At 38.6% G+C, this 18,350-nt stretch overlaps 1 protein-coding gene across 1 annotated transcript in view; it reads right to left on the reverse strand.

Annotated features, from left to right (window-relative positions):
* Positions 1–18,350, reverse strand: part of LOC147236204 (galactosylgalactosylxylosylprotein 3-beta-glucuronosyltransferase 2-like) — a 59,781-nt gene that overhangs the window by 12,492 nt on the left and 28,939 nt on the right. The window contains exon 2 of the mRNA XM_086165054.1: positions 10,496–10,640. Within this exon, the coding sequence (XP_086021180.1) occupies positions 10,496–10,640 (145 nt within the window). The remainder of the gene's footprint in view (positions 1–10,495; positions 10,641–18,350) is intronic.

An 18,350-nucleotide genomic window follows, 5' to 3' on the forward strand; every position in this document is an offset into this window, starting at 1 on the left:
GGAATTTTTTTGTGAGAATATTTTACACAAGAATCTGAATACTGTGTATAAAGCATACCCTTGTTTTTCACGGGGGTTACGTTCCAAAAAGAACCCGTGATAGGCAAAATCTGTGAAGTAGAAACCTCTACTTTTTTTTACAATTATTATACAATTAAATACTCTATTATATATTGCTGCAGTTGTCCTTATGTTTTTTCTTCCTTCTTTATGGAATGAACGGAAGATTAATTAATTCCGTAGCCGACCTACAGCCGCATAGCTTTTACCTTCCATTAGCATGTCCAGAAGTTTAACTTTATCCGCGATAGATACCATCTTCCGCTGCCTTTTGGGCCCTGCCGCTGGTGCTTTTGTCCGTCCAGAGCGTTTTGTCAACATTATGGGTTTTAGAGAAACTCGAAATTGCAAGAGAATTAGCATGTATGTAATGTAAATTTGGCAAGCTGTTTCACGTATTACTGGCAAAACAATATGTTTGGACTTTTCTTTTTTTCTTTTAAGTATTGTTCTTTATATTTATAAATTGCAAGAGAATTTGCACGTACGTAATGTAAATTTGGCAAGCTGTTTTATGTCCGTGTACATATTAAACTGCAACGTTATTAATGCACAGGTAGAGAAGAAGCGGAGTGACTTTTTAGCCAATCAGAATGCAGAACACAATGCACGATGCAAATCCGTGAAGTAGCGAAACCGTGAAAAGTAAACCGCGTTATAGCGAGGGATCACTGTATATCTGAATATCTGAATATTTTTATTTGCTAACCAGGGTGGTTGCTGAAAAAGTCAAAATTTAGAATTCGTCGAAATTATTTTTGGTCCCCATCAAGAACTCCAAGCTTACTTTAAGATAGTAGTATCTTTATTGTACTATAGTAGTAGTTGTACCATATAGCTCCCTTTCAGTTAGAACACAGATGTAGTATTATGTATTTGTAAGTGTTAGCAATGCCCCCTGATGATCATTGCTGCACAGGAGCCAGCAAAAGCATCCCAGCCGGAATAAATCACCCTCCCGGAGCCGAGCCCGCACGGAGTTCACCGCTGACCTTTATTTGCAGAGGGCGGTCGCCCTAAAAAGCCCTGAAAAGAAGGACGCAAAACACCTGCCCCACGGGCTCAACGGCCACCGAAAGAAGCATCGCTGTCAGCCACGAGTTAAAGCTCTTCAGATTTGGAATTTCGCTGTCTGGCACCAGAAGGTGAGAGGTGAGGTTGGTTTGAGCAAGAGCGCTGTGCTATATTTCTAATTTCATATACACTAGGGTTTGTCTGACATTAACACATTTCACAAATTACACCATGCGGAAAAAGAGAGAAAAAGGGACCACTGCAAAATTAGCAGTTCCACCAATTTTGCTGTTAATGGGTAAATGGTTGAGTGGAATGAAATTTTGTTTTATTCTTTAAACTACTGACAACATACACAAACAAAAACACTCTAAGATAAATTATTTATATGTATATGATACTTGAACATTTAATAATATTTAACACCTTACCCAGTGCTGGAGTTGGTAAATTTACCATTTGGAAATAAAAGTGAATCTAACAAAGCTAATGATTTCCTTTCAGTTTTAAATCACACGTTAGTGCGCAAGCAACGATTAAGATTAACAAAAGCCATGTACATCGCGCTTAGTTTAGCATACTAACTTTTTGTAGTCAGCTTCTTTGTGAATAAATAGTGAAACCCTTTCATGACATGAAATTCAGTTTTCAGCTTTTAATATGCTGAATATTCTAGGATAATACAGTCTGAGATTTCTTTCCTCTGTTGCGTTTCTCCTTTAAGAGACGGTTCTGCAGCCCGAGGAATACTACTGAGATAGAAACAAATCCCATCAGCCCCCTTTCCCTATCGCTCTCCCTGCTGGGTCACTCTCTGCTGAAGCAGTGCAGCAAAAAAAAAAAAAAAAAAAAAAAAAAAAACCCGAATAGTAATTGACTTACTTATTCATGTTGAATTAATTACCTGGAAGATGCAGTTCCCCCACCAAAACTCTCAAGAGACAATTTAAAAATTCACACTTGAAGATGTTTTGTCTTTCATTTCACTCATTAAAACAGTATTTAAGCAATTTGAGGGTACATGGTACCTTTGGGGTGTGTCCAATTCATTAAATTTATTTAAATGATGAATAATCTAGGTTTGAAGTCCATTGCACGGTGTATCTGAGTTTTGGAAGTATATTAATTGATCAGATGACTCTAGATAACAGTTGGCCTGTAGTGTGAGTGACTTAAACCCTTAATCCCCCCCTCCCAAAAAAAAGGAGAATTGATGATGAGAAAAAAATTATACAAAATAATCCCCAGGGATGAAAATGTTTTGGTTATTTTGTTTATTTATAGATGAATCTTACTTTGGGGATGATTTACCCTGACATGCGTCTTTGAGTTGATCGATAGACAAGCTCAACATCTGTCATTATAATTATTTCAGAAAGAGCCAGGGATACTTCAAATGTAAGGCGTATGGATATTTATTAATGCAAATGGGTGATCAATGCGGTTATTCAACGGCAGTAATTCAACATCCCCTAACCTAATCTCCCCACTCTGGCGAGCTGAGCAGCCCTTTTCAGGCTGCAGTCATCCTCAAGCACTTGACAGACTGCGGCCCGCGGGAAAAAATGTGAGTGTCAGCAGGCGTCTCAAACTGCGGACACGACTGTAGTTCCAGTTTCCTACATTTGAGAACAGGTCGACTGTCACAAACTCAAAGGCTTCATCCACTTTTTTGCCTGAGCTGACACAAAAATACTGTACAGGGTGAGACCAAGATATATTTTTAAGACATTACACCAAAAAAATAAAGAACAACCCAGGAGACTCTATGAAATAGCTGCACAGAAATGTGACTTGGGTTGTGCTTATTACGCGTCATATGCAACAAGGCAGGTTAATCACACGGATAAATGCGTGTAAGACCGAGCCAACAGATATGTGAGCAATTACAAGATAGACATCTCCTGCCCCGAAGCAAGCCTCTGATACAGAGATCACAGTGTGAGCCGTGTTTGCCCGGGAGGCTATTGTCCAGACCCTGCTCTAACTTTCTCCCACTTAGCTCCCTGAAATATCCGACCGGCTAATACGAGGGGTAGCATCCCAAGGAAGGGGGGGGAAGGACTATCTATGTGTAGTTCTTGAACAGAAAATAACGCTGGGTCCGAATCCAGAATCGGGAATTGAGTCATCATTCGGGGGTGAGTTTTAGCTGCATGGAATCAAGGCATCTGGGTGAAAAAAAACGCATGATTTGTTATCGTAAGACATCTCCTCAGCATCGCATTGCATAATAGCCTGTATTCAAATTGTATTTTGATGTGATTGAACTGTTAAAATGGACAACCACTAGTGCTTCAATAAGCTATTGTGCTATTACCCCCCTCATTATCCCCCTCATCCCCCTCATCATCGACTTTGACACTTTAGTTTGATTTGTATTTCTTATTCCCCCCCCCTATTTTTTTTTTTTTTTTTTTTTTTTTACTGTTTATACAATTTCCTACTATTATTTATTATTGTTATGTTTTACTTGAAACTCTGGCACAACTCCTTCGGGATAAATAAAGTTGTTCTTATTCTTATTCTAATTATTTTTCTTTCATCAGCTCCTGCTGATTGACTCAGAGACAACCGCCTATCACAACGATAGATGACCTGCATGGATCGCTTGGACTTATCCCGAGTGGTGTGGTTAGATTATGCATGGAAAAGAATATCTCAACCCGTTTCCCGTTTGTTTAACATGATTTATTGCAACAACTGAGCAGAAGAACAGGACGGAACACGTGAAAGAATGAAACACGTGCAGAAATCGTCCCTTAGATGAGAAGATCGAGCTGTATCTCAACCGAGCAGTTAGCGGTAGGTTATGAATATAAGATAAGTGGACATTTAATAATGAAACTGAAAGGAAGAGGGGTTTGGTTTCAAATACTCTCATGGATGGCAATTTGTAAATAAAAATAAAGTAAGGGAAGTGAGAAAGGGGAACGTCCATGAGCATCTTTTTTGTCTAACACTACCATTAAATAAGCAAAAAAATCATATTTTATTGTAGATGAATAAGATATTCCATGGTTCTTTCAGATTATTATTTACCTACGGGGCTCCTTTAAATCTGTAAATTGTGCACCTTCTCTTTGTTTATCACTTAATGTCCAGCTTGTCTAGTTTTTCTTTCTTCCCTGAACCACCTGTAACTAATTCATGTAATAATCTACCATTTCTATTGTTGCCTTTGCCATTTCAATTTTGTTCATCTTTTGAACAGTTTGGTTTTACCAATAAAATAGTTTTACATTTCCTCAAACAATAGGCCGACATTCAAAGCTTATTAACCCAACAAGTTGCATCACATCCACCTTTCTTGCCATGTTAGAACATGGCAAGCTCTATAAATAGCTGACAGGGTTAATTTTGATTGTATGAGGCCAACAAAATGTGAGTGTAACAATTTTAATCTGAGATTCTACCATGTGGCGCTTTCCTGGATGTAGGCAGATCTCCACGGGGACTTTAGGAATTCAAGTTTTGAATCTTTGTCTGACCAGAATTGCAAGCATTGTGCTTGTCAGTTGTCACCTCTCCTGCTTGTTTTGCCGACAGCCAGGCATGCCGGTCGTAGTGTAGTGCAAAGCTCTTTTTTGGAAATATGTGATCACACCGCTCCTCTTTAACTTAACGTGAGAGTGGCAGATTTATAATTTCATCTCATCCCCTATTCACCCTCGCTGGCTCTGTTCCTGCTCATTGCCCTGAATCGCTTTCATTTCGAAGGCTGATGAGAAATATATGTGCTTGCTGTCAAAGCAAATATAGTATCTCTCTTCACAGCAGCCATTTTGACTTAGGGAAACCCCTTTGTCTGTAATATCTTCAAATCCGGCACTGTTCCACCCCCCTATCGCGGTGGTAGAAATGGCTCTGACACACGAAATGGACTGGCGCCCGTGATTGATTTTATGAATTAACACTTTTATTTATTTATTCTTTTTTTTTTGTTTTTTACTCTGACACTTCAAAGTGGCTACCGTGATAAAGATACGCTTGGCCCTCATGGGAGGGTGGAGAATACTTCCCCATTTGCAAAACAAAAGGTGATTGCATTTCGATCCGTTCCTGAGGGCTAGCCGCCTAAACACATGTATGTAAAATAAAACTGATTTGTAAGCACACTGCCAGCAAGAACTCTTATTTTTGCAAGGAAGTCAAGCCCGTATGAGCCGTCACGTATTTTGTTCTGTTATTGCTATTTGTTGTTGTTGTTCCAGCACATGCATGTGTCATGTGGCCAAATGGCTAATCGGCCTTTTCCCGTCTGACATATCCGGGATCTAACAATACAGGTGTAAACACTGAAAATGGCTCAGCCGAATTGCATGCCGCTATCATTAATGTAATGGAGTCCACCTGTGCTTTTTCCTGCTTTGACAAGTCAAACTGTCTGCTGTGTACAAAGGGCCCATGATATAAATAGCTGCAGCTGTGCATCATTTTGGAGGATAATGGTTTCTGGGGAGGCTTTTGAAGACTGAACTCAGGTGTTTTGACTGATGCCTGTTCAGTATTGTTCTCTGATTATCCGTATTTGGCCGGGGGAAGACTTTGGTAACTTTAGCCACCCAAACAATGCCACATTGCACCGAAGTGGCCAGATAAGGTTAAAATGTGCCTGGTATCTGTATGTTGTAATACCTGTTCATCATGGAGCTCCTGTCTGTTTGCAACTTAAACACATCTGCTATGAAATAGATTTAACATATTATGCAAGTTGTAGACTTTATTGACCCCAGTCATTCAGTGCGTTCATTGCAATTATTTTCAGAGTTGAAAGGTGTGTGTGTGACTGTTTAACAACAGTCCAACATAATTTGAATATTTCCCATTAGCTCTAATGCATGAATATATCCATGCTGATCGAAATTCGTAAAACAAGACCGTGCAAACAGTTGAAGTCCTCACTTCTTGGTTGTGTCTTAATGGATAGGGCCAAAAGTCCAATAAAAAGAAAAAGGATCACTTTCAATCATCCTTGGTATTACACTAATAGGGACATTGGTTTGTAAGGCCTAAGTGTTTTGGTGTGAGAATATCTCCCAGGGAAGAATTATTTATTCTATTTGTGACATTTAGCAAATTGTCATCTGCTCGGATAAAAAAATGTGGGTGTTTATTCACATGCGAAACCGGTATAATGTTGGTATTTGTCCGACCTCGTCTCCATACCCAGGATTAAATTATTTGGCTCTTAAATGGAGACAATATAACATAGAAATAAGATGATTGGTAATATTTTAAGATGTCTTTTTTTCAACACTTTGAAAAAAACAAAGGAAGAATGTGGGACAACAAGTGCTGATTAGATCTCGAAGGCTTGCAAGAGGGTTGGGTTGAAGACTGACAGGTGGATTAGCCAGTCACCGTGACTTAAATAGACGTATAAGAGGGCCGCATCAATTCACCAGCGTCAATATTTTCAAACGTCATTCAGATAAGCTTTTGTTACTTAAAAGTATTTCTGTAGGAGCGTCCACTGCTTGCACGGCATGAATAAAACCATTTCTAGTTCTTCAGAATAGAAGTCAGACAGTATTAGCATTAGATAACTCAACAGTGCCCAATTAGTTGGTTAGTTTACGCTTGAGTTGAGAGATTTTGTTTATATCGCTACTTCCTGGTTTCCCCGAATGGTTATTTTCTTTCTTTTTCAAGCTCAGATTTAAGCTTGAAATGTAAGGTGCGTGTCAAGGTTTGCGATTAACATTTAAGTTCCTAAAAATATTCTGACTGGAACGTAAAAACATTTTATTTACCTATATTTTTGATCTATTCACCCTTTAATCCGCTCAAGATATTTTCAGTTTGATATTTCTTTATCCAAACCACGCTAGGTCTGTTCGAGATTGATCTTCAGCTGCTCACCGTCTCTCCATACTCGTTCTCATCTCACCATCTCGGGAGCAGCATAGTAACGCAGAGGTTGCGCAAAGGTTAAACACTTTCATAACCTCTCCTCTGGCAGCAGTTTCAGCCTCAAGTGCCACTTCACTTCAGGGACTGTGTGTGTGTGCTTTGGTGTTATGTAGTGTGTGCTTTTCAGAGATGCAGGTCTGCTGTGTGTTTTAAAAAATAAATAGGTGTGTGTTAGACCCCCCCCCAGAACGCATGATTGTCTACTTATATCAATTCAAGTCCAGGCAGGTGTGTGTTTGCATGGCTTTCTAATACATGAATGATTAAATAGCATATGCCTAAATCTGCATAATCACACATGCATATGCCAAGGTGAATAGATCTTCACACAGGCATGGTTTTCACTCCATTGTGCTGAACTACATGAGTGCGAGTAGCAGATTGGCGGCTTTAGTGAGCTTCTTACAATACAGCGCTGTATAACACAATAATGTTAGCACACACATCTGCAGTCACTCCATTGTAAATCCTATGAATAATAATTCGAGTGTATAAAGTTTGGGCTGTTCGCTTGGCGCACCCATTGTTGTCCTTGTGAAATTTAAAGCAAGAAATGGGGTCTAATACCGCAACCACACTAAATCTCAGCAGTGCAAATTGACAGCATAATTATATGGTGGCGTGTAAAAGTAAGGATGATAATTAGTGTGTGTTTGTGCTTGCCTGCTGGAGTGCAGCATGGAGATTAGGTGGAGAAGGATGGGTGGGGGTGTAGTGAGCATATGAGGATGAGATCAGGTCGTTGTTGGAGTAGGAAAGGTGGTGGAGGAAAAATGATTCTTGTGCTTGTTATCATGGTTTAATTAGTGATAATCCTTGGGGCAGACCTGTACGTGTGTCTGTGTGTGTGTGTGTGCGCGTGAGTGTCCACATGGCGTGAAATTATGAAAGTACACATGTAAGCATTGTTCTAGATAGTCCCTCTGAGTGCCAGAAACGAATGAAAGAATTCTTGTCAGATCAAAAAGATTGTTGTTGATCAGCTCGTCTGACAGGATTTTCGCATTTCAATACGTGTGTGTGTGTATGTATGTTTGTGTATATATATGTACACACACACACACACACACACACACACACACACACACACACACACACACACACACACATATATATACTTTAGATCCATGTGGATGTTCATCAAAGTTAACTATCCACTATAATTATAATAGGCGTTAAGTCATTTGCCTGCTTCTGACAGGTGGTTTGCACAAAGACAACAAAGATACTAAACATTTTCACACGACTTTGCACAATATTCAAATGGAAATGTTTTTGCTCGGCTCAAAACCAGTTTCTGTCACGCTACGTATCACACGGTAACATGTCTGTGCGTCTTTGAAATTTTTTGACAAGTTGAAATTACTGTTCTTTTTCAGTTATGTGACAGCTTTAACATACAAAACATAACCTGCATACAAGCATTTACATTTTTTTTTTATTCCCCTGTTATGTTATTGTATGTTTGTCATGAAATATGAAGTGACAAAATAGTTGGTTTTAACAATATTGGCTTTTTGTTTTATTTGTAAATACTCCATGCATTTTTTTAAGAATTAACATATTAAACTTCTTGTTTTTTTGTGTGTCTTGAGTATTATTAAAAAATATAAATAAAAAACATGAAATCTCTGCCAGAGGAGAAATTTCAACATCTGCTAACATTTCACTGTTTAGTCTGGATGGGATAGAAATTTCATCCATGACTGATCAGTCGATCAGGTACTTCAGATTAGATAGTAATATCTCAGGAGTTTTAGTGTAGAATATTTATTCTAATGTTTGTGCAGAAGAGCATAAAGGAGTATTCACCAAATCCTAATGATGCGGCACTGGCTCCATCATAAGCTGGATACTTCAGAATTTTGAAATTCATTTTCTTGTTTCAATATAAAACAAACATTAAGGACATAAAGTAACCATAGTCTATAATGTAATACAATTATACATACATTTAGCGAAGTGTCAATTAAATATCGCCAATCAGAGTAAATATCGCAGCTATTTGAAGACTTAAGGGCTGTTTCAAAGAATACGGAAAAGCTTAAATTGAGCCATTAGGAGTCGGTTCAAGACCATCAAGTCAATAAAGTGGAGACATTTTAAAGAGGATCCGGGATGAGACTCAGTATTTATGTGCGTGCTCGCCAGACTTGTTGAACTCGGCAATGAGGCGTGGTGAGAGGTTCTGAGACACTCGGCTGAGCTGCTGAGCTCCTAGACGCCCGTCTGGGTTCCTTTAAACTAAGATTCCTTTTCATCGGTCATCCGTTGGCACGGTTAACTCCGAGACGTTTTTTTTTAAGAAGAAGCGGCACACTGCGATTTATCTTAGGAACACACAATCGAGCAAAAGCTTATGTGCGGGGGAGTAACAGTCAGCACATGACGTTGTTAGATTATATTGTTAATGGAAAGCAGTTGGATGAAAGACTGTAAAGATCTCCTGAGGCAAAGACAGTGCTTATTATATTTTGTGCGTTTTGATGGAAAATCGGCAAGAACACGGTCAGCACCGATGGCGTCTACGACTCTACTGTTAATACTGGAAGTAAAGAGGTTTTTTTTTTTTTTTTTTTTTTTTTACAAAAACTTAAAAAAAAATGAAAATGCAACAAGATATAACAGCAGGATAATGTAATTGGTTTAGTAAATTTAATTATCACATAGTGCAAGATCATATGATTGAAACTTCAAAAAGATGAAATGGAAAGAAGAGATTGGAATTACAAAAGACTGATTGTTTAGTTGCATGTCATATTAAATCTAATGTTTTTATTTTGTCAAATGTCAGGTTTTGGTCTTTCTTCCTTTTTGTGTCTTTTTTGGCTCTCTCACTAGCAGTAGTCACCCTTTTTCTATAAATACAGTACAAAATCTGTTCATGTGGTAAGATGGCTACATGATCAAACACTGCCAACTGAAGGTCCACACCAAGTCAGGTTAGTGGAAAAAAATACATTTTCTATCATCAGTTACATCAGCAATAGAACTGAAGCTTTTAGGGAAAATTGATAAAACGGGAAATTAACTTGGAGGATCCTTACAAATACGTCCACTGTAAAAATGTAAAAACCTGACCGACATGGGCGCTTCTTTGCCTATTTTTTTAGAGAAGACCGCCTTTGCATTTTGTATGTAATCAAACGAACGAACCAGCTGTCCAACAAGGTAACCTTGGCTGTTTTTAAATATGAGATTTCTTAATTCTAACAGGATAGTTGGACTAGTACACACATGGTAGTAGAAAACCCAAATAACACCAATTGGTGTTAATGATAATGTATGCACTAATATACATAAAAAACTACCCAATGTTCAACAACTACACTTGGGGTTCATACCTTTACAGTATGTACAGCACAATCCAAAACACAGCTAATGCTTAACGCTTAAAATAAGTCAAACATGCAAATAAATATTGTCTTGAGTGTTACTGTATTGTTGCAAAATGAAAAAAAAGTGTTGATGAATGTTCCACAATCTGATCTTTGTTGATTCTCACCTGCCATGTCGATGGCGAAGGGTCGGTCGGGTCTCCAGCCACTATACCAGCCCACAACTTTGCCTTTTGACACCAGCGGGCGCTCGTACGATCTGCCAGCTACAAATCCCACGGGCCACACAGACACAGTCCGGGTGCTTCGCATCTGCAAAGAGGAGATACGACGAGTAAAGTACACATTGACACCAAAAACAAGGCTGAGGAATCGCACATTTTTGAAACTGCTGGTTTCCTGCTGCCAAGAGGCCTCACATCGGTCTTGATCGCAAGTATCTCTTATTATGTGACTAGGGGAGTGTATTTTTCTTACACAGGCTACCCGGCATCTCTCGTTCAGATGCCGCTGCTCCTCATCGCTCATCCAAACAGCCTCTAGCCAGTCACTCGTGACAAAACAACAGAAGCGAACTTCATCAGTAATCAGCAAAGCATTATGGCGCCCAGACATCACACTGACTTCCAGCTCTCAGAGCCGCAGGAAGCTCAGTATAAATACTATATAAATCCAAATATACCCAAGGTGGAGTTACAATACGGCTGCAAATTCACTCCCGATCCGTATTTCAAACAAGAGCTATATTTTCGCAACATGATGACTGACAGCCCAGTGAGGAGTACAGTATGTCTGCCCATTTAGCTGCAGGGTATAAAATGCCCTTGGCACACTAATTGAATGACATTTGCCCAAAGGAAATTGCATATTGAGCTTCTAAATCAAAAAAGGCACAAAGTGGTGATGCCTTGGCTAAAAATAGAAGATAACATATATATAAAATGAGTCCAACAGAAAAATCACTTTTGACATAAACATATAACCAAGTCCATTGTATATCTATTTATTTTAAAATACAAGACAAGAATATAAAAAAGATAATATTGATGATAATATCATCAATAATATTCATTTTCTATATAAATAGAAAATAATACACGGTCAGCTCTAAGATCGATAGTACTCAATTGACTCACATTCATCCAGCAACGCAAGAAATATTGGTAATGGCTGATATTGCTCATTATAATCAGGAGCCACATCAGAACGGAGATATAACCATGATAAAAGGTCTTTGATTTGTTTATGGACCACGTGCTGAAACTATCGTTTGTGATAGTCAGTGATAAGTATAGATTGTCCAGAAAAAAAAAAAAAAAATGTGTTTCGATTTTTTGCAAAAATATAATCAGTCGTACAAAGTAATTGCTCGGTGTTTCGCAAAATATGGTCGCCCTGGGGTAAGGATGTAGTATACCGTGCTTGTGTTCCTATTCCCTTATCTGCCCCCACCCTCCTCCTCAATCCTCAGTCCTCGTGACCCAGAAATCGATCTGGTCCGCCATCATTAAGAACCCTCCAATGTGAGAAATGAGGATCCCTGAGGAGGCAGGAGCTGGATGCTGCAGACAAGCCTTCACTGAAGCCTTTTACTGACCAACATACCAACACATCACAGATTCGTAGCTAATCAGCCTGCTCTGATGTCAAGTCCTCCCTGTGCCCTGCACAGATAAACAACAGAGGCATCTGTTATGTTTCGGTGTAAAGGTTAATTTACAATTCTGTATCGAAGCAAAAGCTATAACTGTAGCATGGATTATAAAAAATGAACTGTCAATTTTTCAACTGTAAACAAAGAACTGGCGGTAAAAAGAGTTGTTTCCTATTCTCTCTAAAGATTTTGCGTTTTAACAAACACACCTGTAATAATGATAATGTACAGTCTCCGTTTGCTTTTATGCGATGATGTATTGTGAGTGTAAAGTTAGCGTGACACTCAGAAAGGGACATCACGGTAGTAAATCAATAAAGATAAATAAAGCCTCCAAAAACAAATTTGGATTTTATGTATATAAATTATATGTAAATGTATATACCCAATAAATAATATGATCAATAAATATAATAATCAATAATATAATAATGTATTATTTAATAATTTAGTAATTTAATAATCTATTCAATAATAATAATAATAATAATAATAATAATAATAATAATAATAATAATAATAATAATAATAATAATAAATCCTCCGAAAACAAATTTGGATTATATGTATATGAATTATATGTAAATGTTTATATACACATACACACATATATACATATATATTTATGTGTGTATAGATGCATATATATGTATATATCTTATAAATATATGTCAATAGACCCAGTATCCAATCTGTTTGACAGATTATTATGTTTGGTAATTTCTTCTCTTCTTCTTGTCCTCATTATTGGCAATTTCGATCAAGATTAATGGCAACTAATAGTAATGTTCCTTAAATAAGCCTTTGAACAAGTTTTAAAATCAAAGATTATTTGCTTTCGTTGCTTGTCATTAAAAAAATGGACAGTGCGAAACCGTTGATACTGTCAAAACAATGTCGCTCTTTGCCTGACAGATCCCCGCTGGACATTTATGCAACATAAACTCATTCTGGAATGGGGATTAACTATGGTTAAAACATCCCCCCCAAAAAATTGGTGAATGTCTATGTAATATCATGACAGATTGTGGCCACAGATCATGGATGCAGTTAAAAAATCCTGGACACACTAAGAGACAGATGTTTCTACAAATGGTTAGAGTGGCAAGTCAGGCGTCAATTGTCATAAAAAGGTCTTTTCCGTTCAGACTAACCATCCATCCATTGTCTATCGCCTATCCAGCACTTAGGATCGTGGGTGCAAGGCAGAGTTCCCCCTGAATCGTTCTCGAGTTGATCGCAGGGCCACATATAGAATCCACCGGAAATCCACGCCGACATGGCAAGAACATGTAACTCCAAACAGAAAATGCCCCTTGCTTGAATCCAACCAGGATCCGTCTTGATGTGAAGCCTGAGCGCTGTGAGGCGGGCTAGCATGCTCAATGGAAAATTTGTCAAAAACACAACAAGTCACATCCCGAGAAGACTTTTTTTAACCATCGTGATTTCATTCAGTTGATCTGATGCCCTTTCTAGAAAAGCTCCAAGATCGATCCACGTTATTGATTCAATTATGCTGATGCCAATCGGTTACACATATTGACCGATTTTTTTTTTGCTTCTTGAAAGCAGACTATTCTAGTAATGTTTGGAGCCCTTTGATGCAGCATTCAGATTACATTGCAGATCCATCCACCATAACCCAGGGCTTGTCTCTCCGACACATTCCCGATCCTGACTGTGAAGAGGTACTGTAAGTGAATTGACTACGTGTAGCAATAACGGTTGAGAAGATGAAAAAGAAGCTGGTTATGCTGAGGTAAGCAACATGCCATTTAATTTCTCTCCAGGTATAAAATTCCAAGCATATAAAGCTCGGCAACGTGACTTTGGGAATTACTCAAGATGGATTTGCAACATCACCGGATGACATGTCAGAATCCTTCTTGCTGTGCTTCGAGATATTTATTCCTGGCAAAGCAAAGGTGGCTCAGACAATCAGTTTTAGTCGCAACCGCGGCGTGAAGGACAGGGGAGGGTACGGATTTAAAAACTTTGGAAACCTTTTTTTTTTCCTTCCTCTTCAGACCAATTTTGGCTGTGCTTCACCCAGTACCTCGCCAAGTGCTTTTTTTTCCCCCCTTTCTTGTCTCAAAATAGTTCCACTGTTCTATTACAGATAGTTCTGTATGACAGGAGAAATGTTAAATATCTCACGTGACAATTTTACCAACTGTACCTCGGGTTGGCTACTGTTGCAAAATCACCAAAGCATAACCTCATTGGTAAAATTGTAACAATTAAATTCATTTCACACACAGGTGTGAAATGAACATTCATCTTTTGACAGTAAGAGATGTGGAAGTATAACATTGCTGCTTTTAAACCGCTCTTTTCACACACTTATCCCTGCGACACAGGTTTTATTAGATCCACTGACTTAATTTTTATTTGCGCCAGATCAGCTAAACCAAGAACATCTTCCTTGATCTGAAAATCACTGTTCAACACAGAAATTGCATAATAACTAGTACAATCACATTTATTCCTATAAATCTATCAGAGGCCGAAACAGTAATTTGACGCATGAAGTGCGGACTCTTCATCCTCTGGATTCTAGAGAATGGAGACAAGTGGATAAAATGAGCAGTGACCTTAATTCTACCTCATTTTTCTTCCTGTCTTCACCCGCATTGCTCTGCACCCCTGCACCTTCTACCCTGCCTGAGTGACGCCAGCAGCTTTGAACCCCCTTCCCCTGAGTTCAACTGCACAACGCTAAATCCCCACCCCCCCCCTTCTGTTTCGCTGCCATCTGCCATCTCTCAGGTCATTTTTCAAAGGCTTTTTTTTTTTTTTTTTTATAAAACAGATTAAAAGGAAACTAGAAAGAGGAAGAAAGAGGCTGACATGGTGTGTTGGTCCTTCCCAGATCTTCCTGGAATACGATCATTATTTTGGCTTAGCGGTTAAATCTTAGTTTGACTGCTAATGATCCTCTAGTTTGAGAGCTGCACCTCAAAGCACAGTACGATTTGACAAGTTATTAAAGCGGGTTAGAATGGAGTCCAGCTAACATATTCAGAAAGTGCTTCTGAGCATACACCAAGCTGAATCGCCCTGCTTTTGAACACCAACATTTGATTTTTGGTCACATAATGTTTATTTAATACTCTTTTTTTTTTTTTTTTTTTTTTTTTCCGAAAATAGATTTGCACTACAAAAAGGCTAAAAATTCAGCTAATTATGGGCTTCCATCTTCCTCTGTAGTCCCGTTTTTGTACTTTCAAGCATTTTCCAACATTGCCTCTCAGTTTTTAGGACCATCTTTCAGTTATATGAGGTATCTAAATTGGTTCTCTCTCTGTCATGAAGACGATACATTGCTTGTTTAAATTCTGTCAAAGACTGTATTAAAGTTTTGAGAGTAGAGCTTTCATCTAATCAATACAAATTGAGAGAAATTTACCGATTTTTAACAATATGTTTTCTTTCTGGGACACTGAAGGCAATACTCCTTTAAAAATGAATATAACAGGCTTTTATGCTGCCGCATATTTGGACTGCAGACACTTTTTGGATCGGGCTGATGAATTTAATTTCAATCAGCGTAGCGAAGAGGCGGGAAATAACTGCAGGAAATGAAAATGATAAATGTGCATTAATGGTGAGAGTATAAAAAAATGGATGGCTTATTGTGCAAATAGAGCTTATGGCTTGCTTTGTACAAATAAGCATCTTTTCTTAATCTCTTAATATACGTGCATATCAGTAAAGGCAATATCTAATTCAGACATAGGTCCCGGAGTTGGTGAGCTGTTTGCAAAGCCAGAAGCACATAAACACAACCAGCTTTCAATTTGCTCCAAAAGAACATTAGATCCTAATCAGTCATTTATAATATATAATGAATATTTTCAGAATTGGTAAAGGGTTCATCCTGGATCGGTTGTCAGTCAATCAAAAGGTCACATATGCAATCAATCACTTTCACATTCACACATGTGGGAGATTTAGGGGTTCCAGTTAACCTACTGCACGTTTTTGGACCACGAGAGACACAGGGAGTACTTGCAAACTCCAACAACTGTCCCAATTGAACCTTGAACCATCTTGCTGTGAGGTAGAAGTGCTAACAACTGTGTCACGAGGTTTTACAAGAGTAATGCAAAGTGAGGCGCAAACACTTTCATGTAGACAGAAAGAGTGAAAGATGTGCATTCCAATCTGATAAGATCCTCTTAAAAGTTCTTCCATTGACTGATACTGGCAGGTTATTAGACTGTCTGATGGAAACAGCTGCTTGCACCCGGTTATTCGAACAATTCATTATGAAACGACAAGAAAAGTAAATTAGAGCAGTATCCAATAAAGGTTTCACAATTCTCATCTAGACATTAAAGAGATTTCAAAATATCCCCCCAAATGGTGAAATAAGGTTGTCCTTTTGGACATCTAGGTGAAATAAGGTGTCTTGTTGATGGTGGGACCTGTCAGTCATCCACAGTAAAGTCTAGTTAAACTGTCAAGCAATGATTTTTAAAGTTTTACAGACAGGATTCAACACCGGAGCCGAAGATTGTGAGTTGGCAGCATCAAACTTCAATCGGCTGCGCTCTCTATAGCTTTATTGCTTCATTTTTCATTACCACCAGACAGTCTCCAAGCTACTGAGTTACTTTGAGTATCATACGACTCAGCTACAGACTGAGGTGTCCTGAGCTTTAAGAAAATGTAAAATCAAATCCATGTATGCATTCTTATTACTTGAATTAAACATTAAAATTTGATAAAAATGGTTGGGAATGAAACAAATTTCACTTCAGCGGTTCCGTCAAGCAGGAACCGCTGAACAGCTTGATTTAAAAAGAAAAAAAAAAAAAACAACCAAAAGTTTTATTACACCGGCGCTACACACAGTTTTCAGACGGATACGAAGTTTATGTATGGAAGCCGTATGAGTGTGCATGTCTCAATTTTAACTCTAAACATCAGAGCAGACTTATCAAGAACACTTCAATGTCAAAGTGTTTGCCAGGAGCCAATGAAAGCTGTGGGGTGACAGTACCTCAACAGATGGTGCATTATTGTGCTCGCTAGTGACTGCTTTTTACAAACTGGTTTTCCTGCTGCCATCTGCAGATTACTGCTGGCACAGGGAAACTTTGCAGCACGAACTTGCCTCTATACCTTTATTAATGCTGCATGGGTTGAGTGAGTATACAGTAAAGTCCTAAATGGTGCTAGAAACATGGATATGCAAAGGCACCGGAACAGAAACGCAGACATAATAGGGATTTTGGTTTCAACTTTAAAAAAAGCTCTAGGTGAGCTTTGCAGAGATTTACACAGTGGTTGGATTTTCTATTACATTGCCGGATCTATATTGCCGGATCACATATTATATTGATCTTCAGATCTGGTATCTGGTATTTTCTTCTATCTGGTATTTTTTTAATATTTTATATATTTTTTTTTATATTGATATCAATTGTTATAAGAAAATAATGAATCCATTTTACTACATATGCAACCAGCAGTGAGAGCATTATTATTTCAGTAATGAACCAATAGATCTGTGCTGAGATCGTATAATAATCGAAGAATTCTTCTTCTTGTCTTGGCAACAAGACTTGAATTTCTTCACTTGAAGACACTTAAACCCTCATCCAAGAGGTTTCTTCAGTTCTAATGAGAGTCCGACTATAACTGCCATGTTTTAAGATGGGTGTAGATGATGGTGTCTTGTTATGTGAGTAGAAGAGCTGATCTGAAGAAACTAGGTATAAGGGGAGATGTTACGTTAATGGGAGTGTCATTTGTTGGAACAAAAGAGCAATTTAGTGTGATTATCTGGATTGGAATGTGAAAAGGTGAAGCTAAACAAAAGACTGAAACCTGTTGGATCACATGAGCTGAGGCTCATTTGGGCGTTGATGGGGGCCGGTTCTGGTGGTGGTTCTTTCCTTCTTGTTTGGAGGGTGAAGATGGGCCTGATCCGTGTGTGCAAATCTATCTTGGTATTGATCCCAGAATGGTGTATGTTTGTGAAAGGTTGTGTCTGAGGCCCCCTCCACTGTTCAGATATGGTTTTTCTGTTTTGACAAAGATGGCTTCTTTGACTCCTCTCTTGAACCACTTGTCGTCTCTGGCCCGAATATGGACATTGTTGTCTTCGAACGAATGGCCCTTGTCCTTCAGGTGTAGGTGGAGGCAAGTCCTGTCCTGAAGTGGTGGCTCTCCTGTGTTGACCCATCTGTTTGTGCAGAGGTTGCTTGGTCCCTTCAATGTAGACGTCATCGCAATCCTTGGTATGACAGCGTACGCAACTTTCTCTATCTTATGCCTTTGAAATGTACCGGTATTAGCTGTTTGTTGGACACCCTTCAGAGTTTCTCTGAAACACCAGCAACCTACGGTATGAC

This window comes from Fistularia commersonii, chromosome 2 (genome assembly GCF_037954325.1).
Source record: "Fistularia commersonii isolate RoL2024-O1a breed Wild chromosome 2, RoL_Fcom_v1.0, whole genome shotgun sequence".
NCBI classification, from domain to species: Eukaryota; Metazoa; Chordata; class Actinopteri; order Syngnathiformes; family Fistulariidae; genus Fistularia; species Fistularia commersonii.